Genomic DNA, 20,925 nt, shown 5'->3' with positions numbered 1-20,925 from the left:
ATAAAATAAAATATTTCGAAAAAAAATAACGTTACACAATATTTACTTTTTAATGTATTTTAGTATTATTATTACTTTCTCTATAGTTTTATCTTATAACTTTTATAAAATAATAAGAAAATTACCTATTACTAGCTAATATCTGCAAACATGGTACTATAATTTCTTTTCAAAACAAATGTAATTAAACAACACAGTTTTCTGAGAAACCACTTTTTTCAGAACATTACTACTGTGGAAGAGAATGTATTACGGTTCTGAAAAAAAATGCTGAAAACATGTTTCTAGGATTTAGAAAGTTCCAGTTAATCTTCTCAAGATTTGAAAAGATGAAATTGTTCCACACGGTTAAGGTGATGGAAATTAAAATTATTAAAAGACTGTGGAAAATACGATTCAGCCCTTTAATTACTGTAATTGGTATTCACCCATTCCGAACACCATACTATCACTTGTGCATTACTCAATGTGATTATTTAAAACTAATCTTTAATGACCTACAATCTTATTAAAAATTGTTTTGCTTTCCGTTTACCGGTTTCTATTTATTGGGTAAATGGATTATTTGACATATTTTATTTGTGCAGTTCATTATTCAAAATTGTCTCGCTCCTCTTATCCTCAATCTGTGCAAATTCCGCTGCAATTGGTATTACGCTTCTTCACTGTAAACTTCGGCAAAAACAGTAGTATCGACTCTAAAAACTCAACAGACTTGACCTTTTCGAATTACAAAAGTGATTTTATAAGGCTATCCTGCGCCCAATTTGGACGTACGGTGTAGAATTGTGGGGAACGACTAGTACTAGTAATGTGGAAATTATACAACGATTTCAGAACAAAGTACCGAGGGTAATTGCCGAACCGCCGTGGTTCACGTGGAATGATGAGATTAACGATTATCTGGAGTTCCAGTCGGTTCGTGAGATTGCACAACAGCGCAATGTCAAATACCTGCAGAGGCTGGAGAATCATGTAAACCACTGCAATTAATCTACTCGATAACAGCAGAGACGTCCGTCGGTTGAGACTTGCCCTTGTACTCGACTTAGGGTCTGCGTAACAGTTTAGAATCTAACATCGTCAAGTTTAATGGTGTTGTATCTAATTTCTTGTTACTTCTCTTCCTTTTTCTTTTTTTATTTGTTATTAATGTTTGTTTTGTGGACTATATGGTGCTGAAATTAATGGTGTGTGATTTATGACTGAGCTTGAAATTTCATATTAGACTTTAAGTTTACTTGCAACTACTTATTGTGTATTACTTATTTTGGGGGTTTCTTAAGGACCTCCTTATCACATGCTTTTGTCAGGACACTTATGGCTTCGCAGGAGAGCTGATTGTAATTATAATTGTAATTGTTATTGAGAAAAAAAGTGACTGATTTCTCAAATGTATCAGCGAATTCTAGAAAGCAAATTGGATCAAGAAACCTCTAATCATTGGATTGCAGCTCATGCAACTGGGATCTCATAACAGTTAGCACAAGTGTTTAATTCTCTGGTCTAGCTTTGTAAGCAGACAAATCAGTTCATAAGCCATGGCTGTGATTCATTGTCAGTTTCTAATGTTCTGTATAAAACTTAAAAGGATATATTTTCTTTGAAATCTATCCTTCAACTTTCTAATTGCTTACACTAAGTTGGTTTCTAAAATATTTCAGTTCTTCCCCAAGAGTACTGTGCCCACTTCAAGGCAATAAAATAATTAAGAAAAAGCCCTTAAAGCTCTACAATTCCGCAGTAACATAGTAACAAAAGCGAAATTTTTTGATTTGAGTGGCTATTACACTTGTTCCATAACAAATAACACCCAAGTAAACATCGTTAGTTGGTAACCATGTATATATTGTGTACTTGACTGTGTATAATATAAAAACTTTTTTCTAGTTGTTTTTATGACTCTCGATCAAAAGATCATTGGGTATTATAATGGTGCCACTATCGTTGGGAGGTTATAACCAGCGCAACTGATGGCGAGTTAAATAACTACATTCGACTTCTTATGAGTAAAATGATAAATTAAAATATTTGTTAAAGTTAACAGTGAACCTATAAGTCAAATCTGTGCATTTAGAATTTGGGATCTCCCACTTTGTAAAGAGGAAGCTGTTAGATTTTTGCAGGAAAAGGGTATTCTTCTGAAGGGATGAAAATGTGCCATAGAACATGATATGACTTTGTATTTTAGTGAAGGAGTCATTTGGCGATGCAACAAGAGAAGTTGCCGCAGTAAAATAGGTATGCGCATAGGTAATTGAATGAAAGGCTGCAAATAAGTTTTCTGAATGCAGTCAGTTTTATTTATGTCTGGGTGTATGAAGGAGTTCTTTCAAATAGTGTTCACGTGAGCTAGACATGAGCAGTCATATGTGTACAGACTAGAACTACCTTTGTGAGGTATGCATTTTACAATTAATAAATCAGCCTGGAAAAATATTAGGTCCAGGTAGAATAGTTGAAATAGATGAAACTCTATTCAGTCGACGAGAAAATCAAGTTGGACCAGTGTTTTCCCAACAGTGGGTTTTTGGAGGAATTTGTCAGGAGACGGGCGAATGTTTTATAGGCGAGGTTCCCAACACATCCTTCAATATTGCCTCGAATGAAATCTTACAGCATGTGAAATATGGTACAACTCTTTATTTTGATCCTTAGAGAACATGTAGGGCAAATGAACTGGAGAAGCACAGTTACCAGCACTTCACTGTCAGTCACAACTATAATTGCGTTGATCCTGAAACAGTAGTACACACACACCAAATGTAGAAAGATTATGGGGTTCTTTGAGATGGAGAAATAAAAAACATAGAGGGACTGCCAGTCACCATATAGAGTCGTATTTTGCTGAGTTTATGTGGTGCGGAAACATACATCCAATGATGTATTTCAAGAAATATTAACAAGTATTGGCTAATTTTGGCCACCGGAGATTTGAATCTTTTGCTTGTCAAAATCCTAATTCCTTTGGCACTAAACTATGTAGTTTAACTGTAAGACATGAAAGAGCAATTTGTGATTTTAAGTTTTATTATGTCACGAACATGCTCCAAATATTTTTTAAAGAAAAAATTTTTTTAAAAATATTTTAAGATAATTTTTTTTAGGTATTTGATTTTATATGTTTCTGAAGTAGAACGTCGAAGTCCTAATGGTATTTAAATTGAACTGTGTTTAACTATTAATAGCGGTCAATTAATTAAAAAATCATTTTAAAAATATTTTTAATGTACAAAATACAGTATATTTTTATTCAAGAATAACCAACATCGATATATCTATATAAAATGTTACAATTACCACTACTCAATTTTGTTAAGGCCGTGGTGGACGTAATAGTTATTTACACTATATGTTTTACCGCTTTTTTCATAGTGTGGATAATGTATTATTTATTTTAAGGTTATTAACTAATGTTGGATCTGCGGCGGATGTGAATGTCTGTTTTGGATTTTTTTATTATGATTTTAATTAGTGTAGATTAGTAGAAATGTCGTTTAGTCCTGGATCAATTGTCAAAATTACGTTAACTGATTTCATGTAGGTTGTGGTTATGTTTTCAGAATATACTTTTAAACTATTCATAAATTACTCAAACTTATTAAACTCATGCTGATATCTTGGAAATTAAATTTGTAATTCTAAACAGTTTTTAAATTATTGGATACTTTTTTCGTTAAGTTTATTTATTTTCATGTTCAGTTTTGAATTGAAATTCTTGTCGTTGTGATTAGTATTATGAATGTATAAACCGATTGTTTATGAAATACCTATTTGATTTATTAGCTTTTATTATCAAAAATAAACTACAATCATCAAGAAAATTTCTCCCTGAGTGGATTAGTCTTGCGACGATTATGTCAGCTTTTCTAAAATAATTAAGTTTTTTTTTTAATACATGTATAGCTGTATTCCGTGATTTTGAAGTGATCGTGTAATGCCGTTGTGTTATATCCCAGTGTCTGGAAAACTGACCATATACTCCTGGTGTGCCTACTATATTTGCCCCCTTCTAACCCAAAAATTTCAAAGTAACACCTAATAACTTTATATCATTAGTTATGTCCAAAATAAAATGTTGCATTAAAACACTAACAGTATTCCTTGAAAGTGCTGGTTTCTAAGGACTACAAATTATTTTGTATTATTTTTTATTATATTCTTAGGAACTGTGCTATCCAGCATTATAATTCCAGTCACACAGTTTTTTAAAAATGTTTTGCTGTAATAATTTTGCACAGTCTGATGAATCCCTCATAGTGTTTTCAATTTTGTTAGTGTTATCAGTTGTGTGTTTCTACCAGCCATATTTTATAAATATTTTGAATTATTTTCATTGGATGTTTATTTGTTGTAAATTTTAAAAAATATAAATATTGCAGTTTTATTGAATATCTTGATTGTTGTTTATTTTGAAACTGCACTCTGAACTCATGGCATAACATTTAAGACCGCTAAAAAGAAATCTGTTCAAAAGAGATGAACAGATTTTTACTCCTGACTTGTTAGTCTGGTTTGTGATTCATTAGTGTATACTCTCAGCTCTTAATTTGAAGGGTATTATGTTACTTATCAGGCTACTTGTTTTAAATGAATTTATTGTGTTTTCGTAAACTATTTGTGTTATGTACTATTTTCTGCCTACTTTACATCGAGGCCTGAAGTAAACAGCCTGCATGTGTGTGGTGCATGTAAATACACAACACACATACACATAAACACCTTCAACCAGTTGATGTAATCCACCAGGTGTACAAAAATGACACATCACATTTAAAAATAGCTATCACATGTGAAGAACGTTAATCATTACTTATATATGTTATTAATTTCAGATTATCACATTATTATGTAATTATAAATATGTTAGGTCTATAGCAATATAAACAATACATTGTTATTGAAAAATTTATACTAATCTCAGTTTCATAATTTTATAATATTGAGATCTAGAGTAAACAAAAGGGGTCTTTTCTGTTTCTCCCCCACAATGGGTTTTTAATAATAATTTGACATTTCAACATAAACTCGCACAGATATAAATCAAATATTTTTCTGTTTGTGCCATGCTCCTTTCTGTTTCATAATTTGCCAAAGACTACATTGATTCCACTTGCTGGGTGTGAGCTCCCATTTGCAGATTTACAAAATTCTTTGCATGGTTTACTGTAAGGTAAAATTCATCTTCAGAATATTCTGAATACCTTGATAAGATGCCCATTTTTCTGATATGATCGTTGTGCCCAGTCTAATACATTCATGAATGATTTTTAGCAGCGTTTCTGCCATATAATCGGGGACCGCATACAAAAAACACTTTTCGGTTTCCCCACAGATCCCACTGAATACTCATTGCTGTGGATAAATCTGTCCAACATTGTACTTGTGGTTGGAGAAACAGAATTCATCTATCTCGAGTGTTTGTTTGAACTGCCAAATATTACTGGATTTCATAAAGTGTCTGTGAACACTTCCTGCAGGTAGTTCTTCAGGCAGTCACAGCATTGGAACTCATCCCTAATTCTTCTGTACAATAAACGATGGTTGTATATTATTTAGTCTGTGAATAAATAAATAAAATGATCATGTCAAATGATAATTTACTAGTCTGTAACCAAGTGCTCTTCATGAGATTGATTTTTGTCCTGCAGCCGGTTTTGCTACACCATCTATCATTTTTGTCAGAAAGAAGATGTAATATCATCTTATGTCTGTTATTGCAATGCTGAGGGTTATGAAGAATCCCTTTCAATTACAAAAACTGAATACCTTTCTCCTTTGAATCAATTTACCTAACTAAACGAAACGACTTCTTCACAGTGCAATAACTAGACACAAACTGATTACAGACAGCGATACCAATGTTTAGTAATATTATGTAATGTACTAAGTAACCAGACATGTTTAAACGTGAGCAGTTACTAATACGTAACGTAAAAAAACTATTGTGGGGGAAAACAGAACAGGCCCAACAAAAGTTCTGTGTGCTAGTGCAAGTATTAAAATTTGCAATTCAGTACATCATGTACGATGTTATATAAACAATAGCAATACTTCATAGCTATTTATAGTTTTAAGACGGTTATTATATATTTCTGACAATATTTCAAAAACAATGACTTGGTCTTGTGAAACTTCATTGTTATTTTAAATGTTTTTTTGTTAACTGCTCATGATAGAAATTACTTTGAGTGAAGTTGTTTTGTGATTAATTTGGTTTAAATAAATATCATATTGAAATTTATGACTTATTTGCTTTATTACAGTGCTAGAAATTAATTTTTTGTTTATATTTGTTTTTAAGTGTCATGAAATTTAATAACTATGGTCGAGAGACCTTCTTGCTGTATAATTACACATAGAAAAAGTAAAAGTTTAGGAAGTGGGGAAAAGATGATAGTTCTTATTGTTTTTAATAAATCTCATGAAAATACCCTTCTTTAGAAATTAAACTAGTAGAAGCGTTTACATCTTTATTCATCATTGATGTAAATGACATAAAGATTTAGTGAAGGAACTATTTGAAACAAATTAAAGTTAAGAAAAATTGGAAAAAAAATTTTTTTTATCTGAATGAAACTTGGGTGAACGAAGGTGATTCAGTCAATAAAGTTTGGTATAACACTTCCATTAAGACATCTGAACATGCTTTTTTGTCTGGTTTAAGCACCAGTATAAAACTGGTAATTAACAAAGGAAAGCGGTTGATTGACCCAATGTAAAGGGTGATTACCACAAAGTTAAATGGTAATTTTTTAAAAACTGGTTTAATAAAATTATGAAATTATTTCCGTGAATGGTGTATTGTTATGGATAATGCTCCATACCATGGTGTAAAATTAGAAAAAATCCTGAATACATCATGGCTAAAAGTGGACATAGTATCGTGGCTGAGAGAAAAAAAATCCATTTGATTCCACATTTTTAAAGGTTGAACTCTTAGAAGTTAAAAAAAATAAGCAAACATTTAGCAAATATGTAATTGATGATGTGGTTGAAGCAGATGGACATACAGTATTATGGCTTCCACCATGCCACTGCAGTCTGAATCCAGTAGAACTAGGATGGAGTCAAGTAAAAGGATTTGTAGCTCGGAATAATAAAATTTAAGAAATAAGTGGATGTAAAGGTTTTACTTGAAATTCTTATCGCTGAGGTAGTGGCAGATAAGTGGCGGAACTGTGTGCTACAACAAGAAGAGAAAATGAGGAAGATGGATTATTTTGTTGATATAGAAGTGGATAAACTAATTAATTTTGAAAATGATTCCTTGAAATCTAATGTTAATGAAGATGAGAGTGGATGTGATTATTTATAGAGTGTGATTCACCATAAGAAATTGAGAAAAAACAACAAAAAAATCATAAAGTATTTTTTAATTTATTTTATGCAGGGTAAATAATGCTTCAGAGTTTGTGGAAAGCACTTAACAAATTATTTACAAACCTATTCATGTTTATCATTTCATTAAACCATTATTATTTTGTGTTACTAACTGCGTATGACAATTACTGCCATAACCAAAACAAAATTACCATTGAAGATAACTTTAGTGTATTTAACAATTTATTACCTTTCCTTAATTTAAGAAACATTAAATGTTTTAGAGTATATCGAGCAATAAGCAGCTATTTCTGTATTATTATTACAATAGAAACTAAATCAGGCGTGCAGTAGCTGTCATGCAATGTTGTGTACACCTGGTTCATACTGTCTTGCTCGACATTTGTATTGTTTACTTCAGGCCTCAGCGTAAAGTAGGCAGATATTAATTCCTTTTATCCACATCTAAAAATGTATTCTTATGATTGATTTATAGATGTTCATTTGTATCAACTGATTATTATTGAAAATGAGGTTTTCAAACATACTCAAAAAATAACACCATTTTAAGTTTGAAATATGTTTATAGAAATGATGAATATCAGAAATTTTACATTAATGTAAGTGACATACTGCTGTTAACGATGGTTTGAAAACTTCATTAGTATTTAGTCAAGTGGTGTATTTGATGTTTTATTTTTTTAAAAATTAATTTCTGTAAATTTGATATTATTTTAATTTTTTGAATTTGTTACTAAAGCTTTTGTTCATAATTTACAGGTCATTTAAGTACGCACATTTAGAATGTGGTCCAAAATTAAATCTCATTGTAGGAGCCAATGGTTCTGGAAAGTCATCTTTGGCTTGTGCCATTGTTTTAGGGCTTGGTGGAAAACCAAATATTTTAGAGAGAGCTTCAAATGTAAGTAATTTTTCATATAAAATTAATTTTCTATGTAATAATGCAATTACACGCACTTATATTTTAAATCTTAATAGATTAATGCATAGTTATTTAGATAATGTATTTTTTCTTTTGAAGAAAGCACTTCAGATTTCATTGTCTTTTCAATTACTAATACATTAAGTATTATCATTTTTAAAGATAAAATTATTTCAGATAAAAGTGCTGAGAGTAAAATACTTTAACTAAATCATGCACCTCGTACGAAGGTTTTTGCAATATTTTTTTCTAAATGGAGTCTACAAAAATCCTCTGAATCAAGAATATAAAATCTTCATTTCAGTAAACTATTAAAACTATACATTATTGTAGACATTTATGTGCAAATAATTGTAATCAGCAAACTAGTACATTTAATAATTTTTTTTTATTATATTGCAGAGTAATGGTTACATGTAGACTCATTTTGAAGATTAATTATACTTTTTTAATTAATTTTTTTTTGAGATTCTTTTAAAATCTCTTCATTCCAGACTTTAAGAGTTGTTTTCTACTGAGATCATTACTGTTCTGAAACTGCTGAATTTATTAAGATTTTTTGGACATTGTAGTTTTTCAAATTATACTGATACTTCTGAGGATGAAAGCATGTGATTTTTTTTTTTTAACATTTAACTTTTTAATTTGGCTTTAAATTTATAATGCATGTAAATTTTTGTTGTAATTTTGGTACCTTCCTAGAAGATGCTCGCAGCCGATCTGTAGTTAGTCAGTTAGTTGTTAGATGACGCCACAGAAAGGAGAAAATAAATAAATTAAAATCATAATCTAACTTTGTATAATAAATAAATATAATTATAATCTAACCAAACTTAAACATACGTTTGCTTCGCTCGTCAACCTTTGCTTGCTAGTCAAGGTTTGCTATTTATACTTTCAGATGCACTTATATAAATTTATATAAAAATAAATTTCTAATTTTCTGGGGGTGCTGAAAAGTTCCTGGCTTTGTGTAGAAAGAATGGAGCCAGAGTTTTGAAATGATCCATGTATTCACTATATTCGCCCCTGAGACTGATACACTTGGTACATTGTTATTGCAGCTTTTCTAGTCCTTACAAATAAAAGTCCTGTGATTGGGAGCGAAACCAGCTTTCAGCAGCCTCTTTGACATCTTCAGTGTCCTCAAAACGAATACCCTTCAGGTGTTTCTTCAAGTTCGGAAACAGTTAATAGTCTGAAGGGGCTAGGTCTGGTGAGTAGGGAAGATGGTTGACTAATTGGAAGCCCAGGGTCATCAATTTGGCAGCCACAATGTTGGATGTGTGCGCAGGTGCATTGTGATGCAACAGAAGGATCCCTCTGGCCAACTTCCCTCGACATTTCTTCTTAATTGCTTCCTTTAACTGGTCCAGCAGGTTAGCATAATGTTGTCCAGTTATACTAGATCTCTAAGGTAAATAGTTCAACAGAATGATGTCTTTGTCCCAGAAAACGGACGCCATCACTTTTTTGACCAATTTCTGGGTGTGCAACTTCTTTGGCCACACGGAATCACTGTGGCGCCATTCTTTTGACTGTTCAGGATCATAGATGTGAAGCCAAGTTTCATCCTCAGTCACTAACCTAGCCAAAATGGCATAAAACGGCTTTGGATGTCTCAACTTGTTCCTTTCACTGATCACAGTTCAAACATTTGGGCTCCCACTTTGCTGAAAGCTTGCGCATGTCTGGGATTGTGGTAATAATGAAACCAAAACGCTCCCTGGAGATGTCCAATATCTGGGCTATCTTTTCGATGGATATTTGCTGGTCCTTAAGAATAAGCTCATGGACAGTATTGCATGTTGCAGTGTCAGTTGTGATTTGAGAGTGCCCACTGCGGGGCTCATGTTCAACAGTGAAATGGCCTGTCTTGAAACGAGATATCCACTTTTTCACAGTGCTGTAGGAAGCACACTTCTCTCCCAGTGTTTGTGACATCTCAGTGTGAATGTCCTTTGCTGACTTTTCACTAGAGAAACAAAAACTTCATGACGACCTGTAATTTCACTGACTAAAAACTTGCTTGAGACTCTGCTATCTCAGCTTTCACCTGCAACAGAAAAAATTGAATATGAATCCTGGACACCTGATATTTGCACAGTTACATACTAAGATTTCAAACTTTCAAATGAGCCCAAAGTGGTTTTTCTATTTCAACCACAAGGCATCAAAGCCAGGATCTTTTCAGCATCCCCTCGTATTTATATATATATTTATATAAATTTATTATGCAGTGCACCTTCAATATACATGGGTGTTACATTCAGGAAAATTTCAGTGTATGTTGTAATCACGTAAATTGATAACATTTAATACAGAAATACAGGTTAGATTCTTGTTAAGTTATACAGTAAATGATATAGTACATTACTATGCTCAGAAAATACTATACTTTATTTTACTATTTTATTATTACAGTGTCATTGTATTATTTTAATGATTACAGTACACTGTATGTATTTAAAAAGAAAAAAAATATGTACTATTTATTTATTTTCTCCTTTCAGTGGCACCATATAACAACTGACTAACTGCAGATTAGCTGTGGGCATCTTCTTGGAAAGTACCGTGGTTTTTATTAGCAATTTGAATTTTATTTTCAGTGCTTAGTATTTTTTTAATATTATTTGTGTAATTAAAGATATATTTTTTAGAACTAAAAAAATGTGCCAGCATTTTTGGTTATCATGGTCAAGTTAATTTTTTTAGTTTCATTTAAATTAAAAAAAAAAGTATTTGAGTGAAATTTTTTATATATGTATATATATATATATATATATATATATATATATATATATATATATATATATATATATTAGCAAATGAATAATTTTATTTTTTCTAAGGTTATATATTTTATTAATTGAAATTTAATAGATCTAGTGGCTTTTAAAACGTTTTAAATTTAAACAATAGTCCATGATTTTTGTACCTTTAATTTCTTATGTATCGTGTACAAGCAATTAAATTTTCTTTTTTGTGATTTATGTAGGTCAAGATGCAGTTATTATTGATTACATTGATATTTGTTTTTGGATTATGTATTTTTATTAATTTTTTGAATTTGGATTTAATAGGTTGTCCAAAAATTATTGAGCATTTGGAGACCAAAATGTAGAATACATTTATTGTTATTGGAAATAACATTATGAGACCATATATGCACCGCAGTGACTGAAACAAATGTTAGTCTAATTGTGTCAGGTCTGAGCTGTACGGTTGATTGCATTAAAACCTCTTAGTCAAAAGTTCTCTCAATTTCTGATGGGTCGTTAAATATGTATGCAGTCCGGCGTTCAGCTTTGTATACAACACTCTTTCTGTTGACCAGTTCAGGTCGTTTCTTTTGAATTGCTAGGTGCAGTCGTGCTAATTGTCAACAGTACAGGTCTGAGTCTATCGTTCTGCCTGGTGGCAGCAACTCGTGATTCACTTCCAATCCCACCAAACACACAGCCTAATCTTCCTGATCATCAGTGTCAGCTGTGGAGCTTCTCTTCACTTCTACCATGATCTCTTTCATGTATTGTTGTCATAGGTTATCCACTTTTCATCATGTGTGATCATCCGCTTCAGACATGACTTGATTTTGCTATGTTTCAGTAGAGATTTGCAGATAGAAATTCGATCGAGCTTCTTTTTGTAGTCAGCTTTCTCCAAATAGTTTAACACTGGTGATCGATGTGTAGGTCACTGGCAATGTCATAAACTGCTTACATTCCAGTTTTCCTCAACTTTTGCCAGAATGTGCTAACTCTATCTAATGTGCAAAAGGCACAACTCTTTTTAGACTAACATTAGTAATTTTTTGAATTTAACTCTTAATTATGTACTTATTGTCTGATACTTTCATAAATTGAGACAAGTCATCAAAATAGATATATGGGAAAGTGTATATAGAAATTGATTTTGGTTTATTATTTATTTACAGTAAGTTTACAGACTGTTCAGTTTAATCAAATCTGATAGGTTTTCTTATAAAAGTTTTTTTTTTATTTTTATTTAATTAGACTTAAAATCTATTTTGGAATAGTCATTTTTTTTAGGACATTTTGTATCGGGTTAGTTCCTTTTGTATTCCTAGTGTTGAAATAAATCACATCTCATATGGCATAAAAATTGAACAGGTTCATGCTCATATATGAAGCTATCCATATCCATGGATAAATTGATTTTGTCCATTTTTAGGCTTTATAACATTGCATCCCAACCCTGTAGGGGAAGACACTCGCCTAGTGACATTCCGATTGCCGCCACCCCCTCCGTTCCCCGTTCCTAGCCCTGTTGGACTTTAACGGGAGTTGTCTGTCGCTTTCTGTTTAAATGACAGTATATTGTGTACTTGTTTTACAATCAATCCATTTGCTATAGCTTGTTTTAAAAATACATAATGACATACGTAATTTGTTTTATCTAATGTCAATAATTTTCTACACTTTGAAGTGGGTGGTACTTATTAACCGGCAAAAATGGCAAATCATGATGTTTATACAAGCTTGTTGGATACATTACATAAACTTCATTTATAAAACTTACGTCATCATCAGCATGATTCATTACAGAATCTAGAATTTGGTTAAATTGTTGTTGTCGATCCATTTAAAGTTATTATTTGTTAAAGGGCTGACTCATACTAAATCCGTATAAGTTATTGGCGTCAGCATAAGTTATACATTTAATGGGGGCACTGTTATAGTTATCAAGATATTTATTGTTTGCTACAGCATGCTTTTTAATACAAGTTGAAATGTCGTCTCTAATTCTGGATTGAATAAACATATACATTTCTGCGTCAATAAACAGTTCCAATTTAGTTTTAGTTTTATATAACATAGCATTTAAAGCTAAACCTGGTGCCGATATATAATGTGCCGCATCAAGGTAATATCTTAAACATAATGATCTAAAATTCTCAAAAATATTGCTCAACAACAGCACATCACATTTTAAATATATATCACTGTATTCTAAATTTTTACATTTAATATGATCCCAGACTATTCTTGCATGATTATATTCATTATCGGTAATATGTGTTAATGAACTGTAAAATTTTTCTTTGCTGGTAACTGTGTTTCATTCAATTTTGACCATGAATCAGTATATTCATAAGGATTCAAACCCTTTTTTGTGACCAATTCTAAATGTTCTATTTTAAAATGCTGTTTGACATGATTAAACAATTTGTTTCATAAATTGGATGCTAATTTATCTAAACTAGAAGCCGTAAATTGTGAAGTGTCTACAAATTTTACACTCAAAACATCAGATATCATTTTTGTAAACATTGTACGATGCTTGGCTGATAAATTTTGCGCATATATGCGTAGCATGGGAATGGAATAAAAAATGAATAAAAGTAAAATACCTTAGCTAGAAAATACAGTATTTATTTTTGAATATAATTCCAATTTACATTGACATACTTTTCCCAACATGTGACAAGTTTTTGCATTCCATCACTGAAAAATTCTGGCAGTCTTTCTCAGATCCAAGTGGCCACAGCTTGCTTCACCTCATCGTCGGAGGTGTAATGATTACCTTTGAGATCCCTCTTCAGATGAGGGAAGAAGTGGAAGTTGCATGGTGCCAAATCTGGTGAGTATTGGAGATGCGGAGTAGGCTCAAACTTCAACTTGCAGAGAGCCATCAGTGAGTTTACATGGTACCCATTGTGCACAGATTTTATGGTAACCCAATTGCTCGATAATATGGCTTACCCTTTCTTTAGATATGCTTAACTGAATAGCGATGTGTTGCTGGATGATTCAATGGTCACTTTGAAACAAATCGTCCACCTCCTTTTGGTGTTTCTTGTCAGTCACAGAAACTGGTCGTTCGCTGTGAGGTGCATTCTCAATTGTCGCTTTACCAGCTTCACATTCATGAAATTTCAATGCCCACCTTTTCATAGTACTCCTCTCAACAGTTTCACTACTACCGTAATCCGCTTTTAAACTATGAAAAATATTCATAGGATTCACCTTTTCTGCTGTTAAAAATTTGATCACTGTGTACGGTTTTAACTGTGCTGACATATTGGCCGTACTTGACTTTATTTTAACTGCTACTGAAAGCAAACCAATAAACGGATTTGAGTGCACTATCGCAGGTTTGTGGAGGGGGATTTTAGCTATCATGTGCTGCCACGCCCAACTTGATATTACCTTTTGTCTCAATGTAGCATGCTAATGTGCAAAATTTATCAGCCGAGCCTCATATATTTTTCAGTAGTTTTAGGTATAATGTTTATATTTTGTTTGTCATAATCTAGTTGTCTTATAAAATGTGAATCGTAACTGGTCAAATTGTGAATAAATATTGGTATGGTATTTAGTATTTGTCGATATAAATTACATCTATTACACAATGTCCATCTATACCGACCTGTAAAATGACAATGATCTCTAATTTTTTTTACTTTTCCCCAAATTATTTTTGACAGTTTGCATTTTTTAGTATTGTTTAATTTTCTTTGTTCATCAGTTGAAAGTATTGTCATTTTAATGTGTATCATTTTTTCTGAAACTTGATTTGTGAAATCAGATAAAAGTTTTTGTAAAATTTACAGCAGAGTTTTTATCTCTATACAGTACAGGTTGTTTTCGTAAAATTTGTTTTATTTCAACATAAACTGATTCATGACAAAGGAAATGTCGACAATAACTCATTGGTTCGTAAATGTGTGTCTTATAACTATAAGATTTTGTATATGAAGGATAATGGTGTTGGATTCAATAAACGTGCAAAATCAACATATGCTACAACAGGCATAGGAAACTGTTTTTGTACTTTTTAAATTTTAATATATTTTCATTCGATTTTGACATTTTTATATGTGTTGGTTCATTGTAAATACAACGTTTTAAATGGGCTTTCAATCTATCTTTGCTATTTTTATTTTTATAATAAAATGTAAAACCGTGTTTACATACATTTATTGCATCTCTATGTTTTGTCAATTGAGACCTAACTAATCATTAAAAGTCTTTTATGTAGCTATGGTGTGAATTATTATTATTCTTTAAATATAATAAATCAAAATGGTATGATTTTTCAATTTCACAAACTTTTAAAGGTCTATCATTATCTGTTAGTGTATATGCATTTATAGAAACATTGTTGACACTCTAATTTTTAATATCTTTTATGTCAACTGGAAAAGCTTGCATGCTAAAATCATTCTTGTCCAGTAACATATTATAATGTTTAGCTAAGTGTTGTGGATTATTACTGGGTTACATGTTTCAATAAAATAACCCATTTAAAGCAGAAAGCATCATTATTTTGTACATTAATCACAGCTTTTCTACGTTTTATTGCATTAGGTAAATTATATATGAAGAACCGCATAATGGCTTAAATTTATTTATATCCAACAATAAACCATCAATACTGATTAAAGACCAACCACTGCCTTTACCTTGAAATTCAGATTCTTTAACTAATAGTATTCTAAATGCTTCATCTAAATCATAACAATTATATATGGGAATACTTTTAGTTTTAAAAGCCCGCTAAAAAACCTCCCCTCCTACCATGCAGGGGCTGGATATAAGCCATATGGTATGTACAGCCCCTGCATGATCACCCAGGCACCCTACTATCCGAATCCGTGTGACCCGAAGGCGTCCCCAGGGGGCGATCGACGACTCCGAGGAGCCCCCGCCACCCACCCCCAGAAGCTGGTCTCCCTTGATCACCCGTCATTGAACTCCAAGTCTATAGATTCGCATCTACTCAGCCTGCCGTCCCTTCTCTCGTATCATTGATGTGATCGTAGTCGAGACACACTCCCACTTGTTGCTATTGCTGAGCATTACCACGATTATATTGTTGGCCCCCTCCACACCCTGATCCTCGAGCACTGCGCGTAAGTTGCGCCATCTAGGGAAAAAAAAACATTACATGCTTTGCTGTATCCAGTCCGCCGCAATCGTGACAGCGACCTGTTTGGCATCTGCTCATCCTGTACAGATAGTCCCGAAAACATCCATGTCCAGATTTATATTATTAAATATGCTATTGCGTAAAACTGATATTTACATTAAATAGAGATCAAAGGTTAAATGTACGTATTATTATCTTAAATTTAAATTATATCATTTTCATAAAAAAACTGTATTATTTTGTACACTGAACCTGCAAAATAAAAGCAACTATATAATTAACAAATTAAATTCACTAATAATTATTCTCATCTTAGTTTTTTATTATATTCTTTTATTTCACTTATTTTTAATTATATGTATAACTAAATCAACACAATTATTATTATTTTAATTTAGATTTATCAGTTTATATTATGTATAAGAAATTCAGTATTAATATAAAAGATTGGGAAATGTTGCTTGTAAAAGATTGTGAAGAAATATGTAATTTTATGAAACATTTTGGGGGTGGGAATTCTCAGTACCAAAACTAGATACATTAAATAACGCTGATTAACATAATTTTTGTTTCCTAACATGTGGTACATGATTTTAATCTGTTTTTTGATGCTGAAAACGAGTTTGAACTCAGAATCTTTCCATCACCTACCATTTTTGAAAAAAAATGTAATTTTAATTAAAGGATTTTTTTCATTTTTCAATGTATAGTTAACATTTTAAGCTCCTATATTGTATTTTGTTAGCTCATTTTTTATTGTTTAACTTTGTTAACATAATTTGTAAGCTATAAATAAACAATATTAGACAAAAAATTAAATCATATAGTTACATATTATGACATCATATCTAATACTGAAGAGTGATGTGTAAATGATGTGTATGCCTTTTGTTATGTATGTGGTGAGTTTACCGTAAAATCAAATAGAAAAAACATCACACTTTTAATTAAAAAGCATATCATTTGTAATTTTAGTCTAAGGTACACAGAAGGCTTTGCCATTTGGTGTACCTATGGTTTGGCACGAACCAAAGAATCACGTAACCAATTGTTACTTTTGTTTAAGTGTGTCAGGAATTTCTAAAAAATCTAAAACATACTGTAAAATATCCTTCATTGCAATCTGCAATTTGGCCTGTACCTCAGTGAAATTATTCCAGTTTCTGAACCACTTCTGAATGTATGTTTTGAAAGCAGCGATGAAGAATCAGGTAGTACTGAAGAAGACAACTTTGATTTTGAATTATCTTCCAATAAGCCATATCTTATATTACAAGGTGAATTAAGTGACTTGGTTAGGAATTTCAGTTTATCAAAAAATCAAGCTGAATTGTTAGGATCAAGACTGCAAGGTTGGAATTTACTTCAAAATACAAAAATTTCAGGCTTTTGAAGCCAACAGAAAGAACTTTCTCAGTACTTTATGGATGAAAATAATTTTCTTTATTGCCCAAATATTGATGAGCTTATATTGCACTTAGTACAAGTTCATAAACCTGAGTAAACCTGACTAGTGCCTTTTCATAGATTCATCCAAGTATAGTGTAAAAGTGGTTCTGCTACACAACAGTAACAAATATCCTTCGATACCGATCGTTTATGGTATTAATTTGAAAGAGACATATGATGTGATGAAAGATGTTCTTGAAAAAATAAATTATAAAAAACATAGTTGGAACATATGTGATGATATGAAAGTTATAGTTATTTTTTTAGGCATGGAGTTAGGCTATACTAAGTACATTGTTTTTTTTTGCAAATGGGACAGCTGAGCTAGGGATAAACATTTTGTTACCAAAGAGTGGAAGAAACGAGACAACTTAACTCCAAATGAGAAAAATATTCATGAGCCCTTAGTTGAACTCAAAAAAATATTTTTATCCCTTCACCATATCAAGCTAGGACTAACAAAAAATTTTGTAAAAGCAATGATGAAGGATAGTCCCGGATTTTAGTATATCAGGCAGAAATTTCTGAATGAGAGTGAAGTAAAAATTGAAGAAGGAATTTTTGTTGGTCCTCAAATAAGAGTGTTGATCAAAGAGATGTATTTAACTCAGTGTTAAATAATGTAGAAAGTGCAGCGTGGGCTTCATTTAAAGACATTTGCAAAAGGTTTTTCTGCAAACAAAAATACGACAATTACCACGATATTATTAATCAACTTCTTACTTCATACAGAGCTGTGGGATGTAATATGTCTTTGAAAATATATTTCATCCACTCACATCTGGATTTTTTCGTGGACAACCTCAGAGATGTAAGTGACGAACACGGTGAACGTTTTCACCACGACATTTTGGTGATGGAAAGCCACTATAAAGGGAAATGGAATTCTAACATGCTAGCCGATTACTGTTGGACATTAATTTGGGATGTGCCTGAGGCTATTTATCAGCGAAATTATTCTAACACAGATATGGCCATGCAAAATTATAAGTGTTATGGATTTTAACTATATTTCCCTTAATTTTTTTTTGAAGCCTAATTTATTTAAAACTAAGGGTGATCGAAAAATTGTATTTACAGATCTGTAATATATGAAAAAAAGCAATTCAAGAATTGGTATATCACACTTAGAAAAATATTAAACAAATTTTCTTTTGTCTTTCAATGTTTATATATTCAAATTCGTATACAGTTTTGTTCATAAACTTCAGATTTTAGATTCTGTATCAGTGATGTTCCCAATAAGAGGTCACAGTTATCTCGAGTATGATAAAAAACATCGCTTTGATTATCAGAAAGCACTATATGAATTACCTGATGATTGGACAGAAGAATTTAAAAGAGCATCTAAACCAAAATCTTTTATCATTCAGAATTGTAAGCAGGATATGTTTCAGCCTTGGAATAATGAAATGGACATGTATTTTCATAAAAATCTCAATTTCTCACCCAACCAGTAAAAGAAATAAAAAATGTGAAAAATGAAGGAGTAATTCTTCACAGAGAATTCTATTCGTCCTCTTTTTAGAAAAAAACCTGTTTTAAAAAGAATGCTGGCTAATTTTTTAAACTTTCTGGTGATGGCTGTGGACCTGCAATGCTTTATTCAAGTCCTTTACCAATGAAGGATGCGACGTTTAAGGACCTGAATTTTCTAAAGCATTTCTGTGGGTCTGATGCTCAAGTATTCTATCAGAATATCCAAGCTTCTATTGCTATAGAATCAGGAAGTGACAGTGACTAGATAGATGAATGAGTAAATTAGCTTACAAAATATTTTAATTTTGTTCTTTGCTAAAATTATGTACTTGTTTTTCATAATTTCAAAATCATACTAATTACAATTAGCCTTATCAGTAAGAGTAGAGGTTTTTGTTATAAGTATTTTGTTACGTTGGTATAAAGGTAGTTTTTTGTTCATACTTTTCTTTTATTTTAATGTCATTTGACAATTTTTTTTTTTTATGTCTTCAGTCATTTGACTGGTTTGATGCAGCTCTCCAAGATTCCCTATCTAGTGCTAGTCGTTTCATTTCAGTATACCCTCTACATCCTACATCCCTAACAATTTGTTTTACATATTCCAAACGTGGCCTGCCACAATTTTTTCCTTCTACCTGTCCTTCCAATATTAAAGCGACTATTCCAGGATGCCTTAGTATGTGGCCTATAAGTCTGTCTCTTCTTTTAACTATATTTTTCCAAATGCTTCTTTCTTCATCTATTTGCCGCAATACCTCATCATTTGTCACTTTATCCACCCATCTGATTTTTAACATTCTCCTATAGCACCACATTTCAAAAGCTTCTAACCTTTTCTTCTCAGATACTCCGATTGTCCAAGTTTCACTTCCATATAAAGCGACACTCCAAACATACACTTTCAAAAATCTTTTCCTGACATTTAAATTAATTTTTTATGTAAACAAATTATATTTCTTACTGAAGGCTCGTTTAGCTTGTGCTATTCGGCATTTTATATCGCTCCTGCTTCGTCCATCTTTAGTAATTCTACTTCCCAAATAACAAAATTCTTCTACCTTAATAATTTTTTCTCCTCCTATTTTCACATTCAGTGGTCCATCTTTGTTATTTCTACTACATTTCATTACTTTTGTTTTGTTCTTGTTTATTTTCATGCGATAGTTCTTGCGTAGGATTTCATCTATGCCGTTCATTGTTTCTTCCAAATCCTTTTTACTCTCGGCTAGAATTACTATATCATCAGCAAATCGTAGCATCTTTATCTTTTCACCTTGTACTGTTACTTCGAATCTAAATTGTTCTTTAACATCATTAACTGCTAGTTCCATGTAAAGATTAAAAGGTACCGGAGACAGGGAACACCCTTGTCGGACTCCCTTTCTTATTACGGCTTCTTTCTTATGTTCTTCAATTGTTACTGTTGCTGTTTGGTTCCTGTACATGTTAGCAATTGTTCTTCTATCTCTGTATTTGAACCCTAATTTTTTTAAAATGCTGAACATTTTATTCCAGTCTACGTTATCGAATGCCTTTTCTAGGTCTATAAACGCCAAGTATGTTGGTTTGTTTTTCTTTTATCTTCCTTCTACTATTAATCTGAGGCCTAAAATTGCTTCCCTTGTTCCTATACTTTTCCTGAAACCAAATTGGTCTTCTCCTAACACTTCCTCCACTCTCCTCTCAATTCTTCTGTATAGAATTCTAGTTTAAGATTTTTGATTCATGACTAGTTAAACTAATTGTTCTGTATTCTTCACATTTATCTGCCCCTGCTTTCTTTGGTATCATTACTATAACACTTTTTTTGAAGTCTGATGGAAATTCCCCTT

At 31.8% G+C, this 20,925-nt stretch overlaps 1 protein-coding gene across 2 annotated transcripts in view; it reads left to right on the top strand.

Moving 5' to 3' along the window:
* Positions 1 to 3,332: 3,332 nt before the first annotated feature.
* SMC5 (structural maintenance of chromosomes 5) overlaps positions 3,333 to 20,925 on the top strand; it is a 128,846-nt gene continuing 111,253 nt past the window's right edge. For both annotated transcript variants that reach the window (XM_075363793.1, XM_075363792.1), the window contains exons 1-2: positions 3,333 to 3,540; positions 8,104 to 8,245. In XM_075363793.1, the coding sequence (XP_075219908.1) occupies positions 3,491 to 3,540; positions 8,104 to 8,245 (192 nt within the window). In that variant the 5' untranslated portion in view covers positions 3,333 to 3,490. The remainder of the gene's footprint in view (positions 3,541 to 8,103; positions 8,246 to 20,925) is intronic.

Source organism: Lycorma delicatula, chromosome 4, assembly GCF_047948215.1.
Source record: "Lycorma delicatula isolate Av1 chromosome 4, ASM4794821v1, whole genome shotgun sequence".
Classification (NCBI taxonomy): Eukaryota; Metazoa; Arthropoda; class Insecta; order Hemiptera; family Fulgoridae; genus Lycorma; species Lycorma delicatula.
Note: the sequence above shows the minus strand (reverse complement) of the source record. Positions and strands in the feature narration are given on the sequence as shown.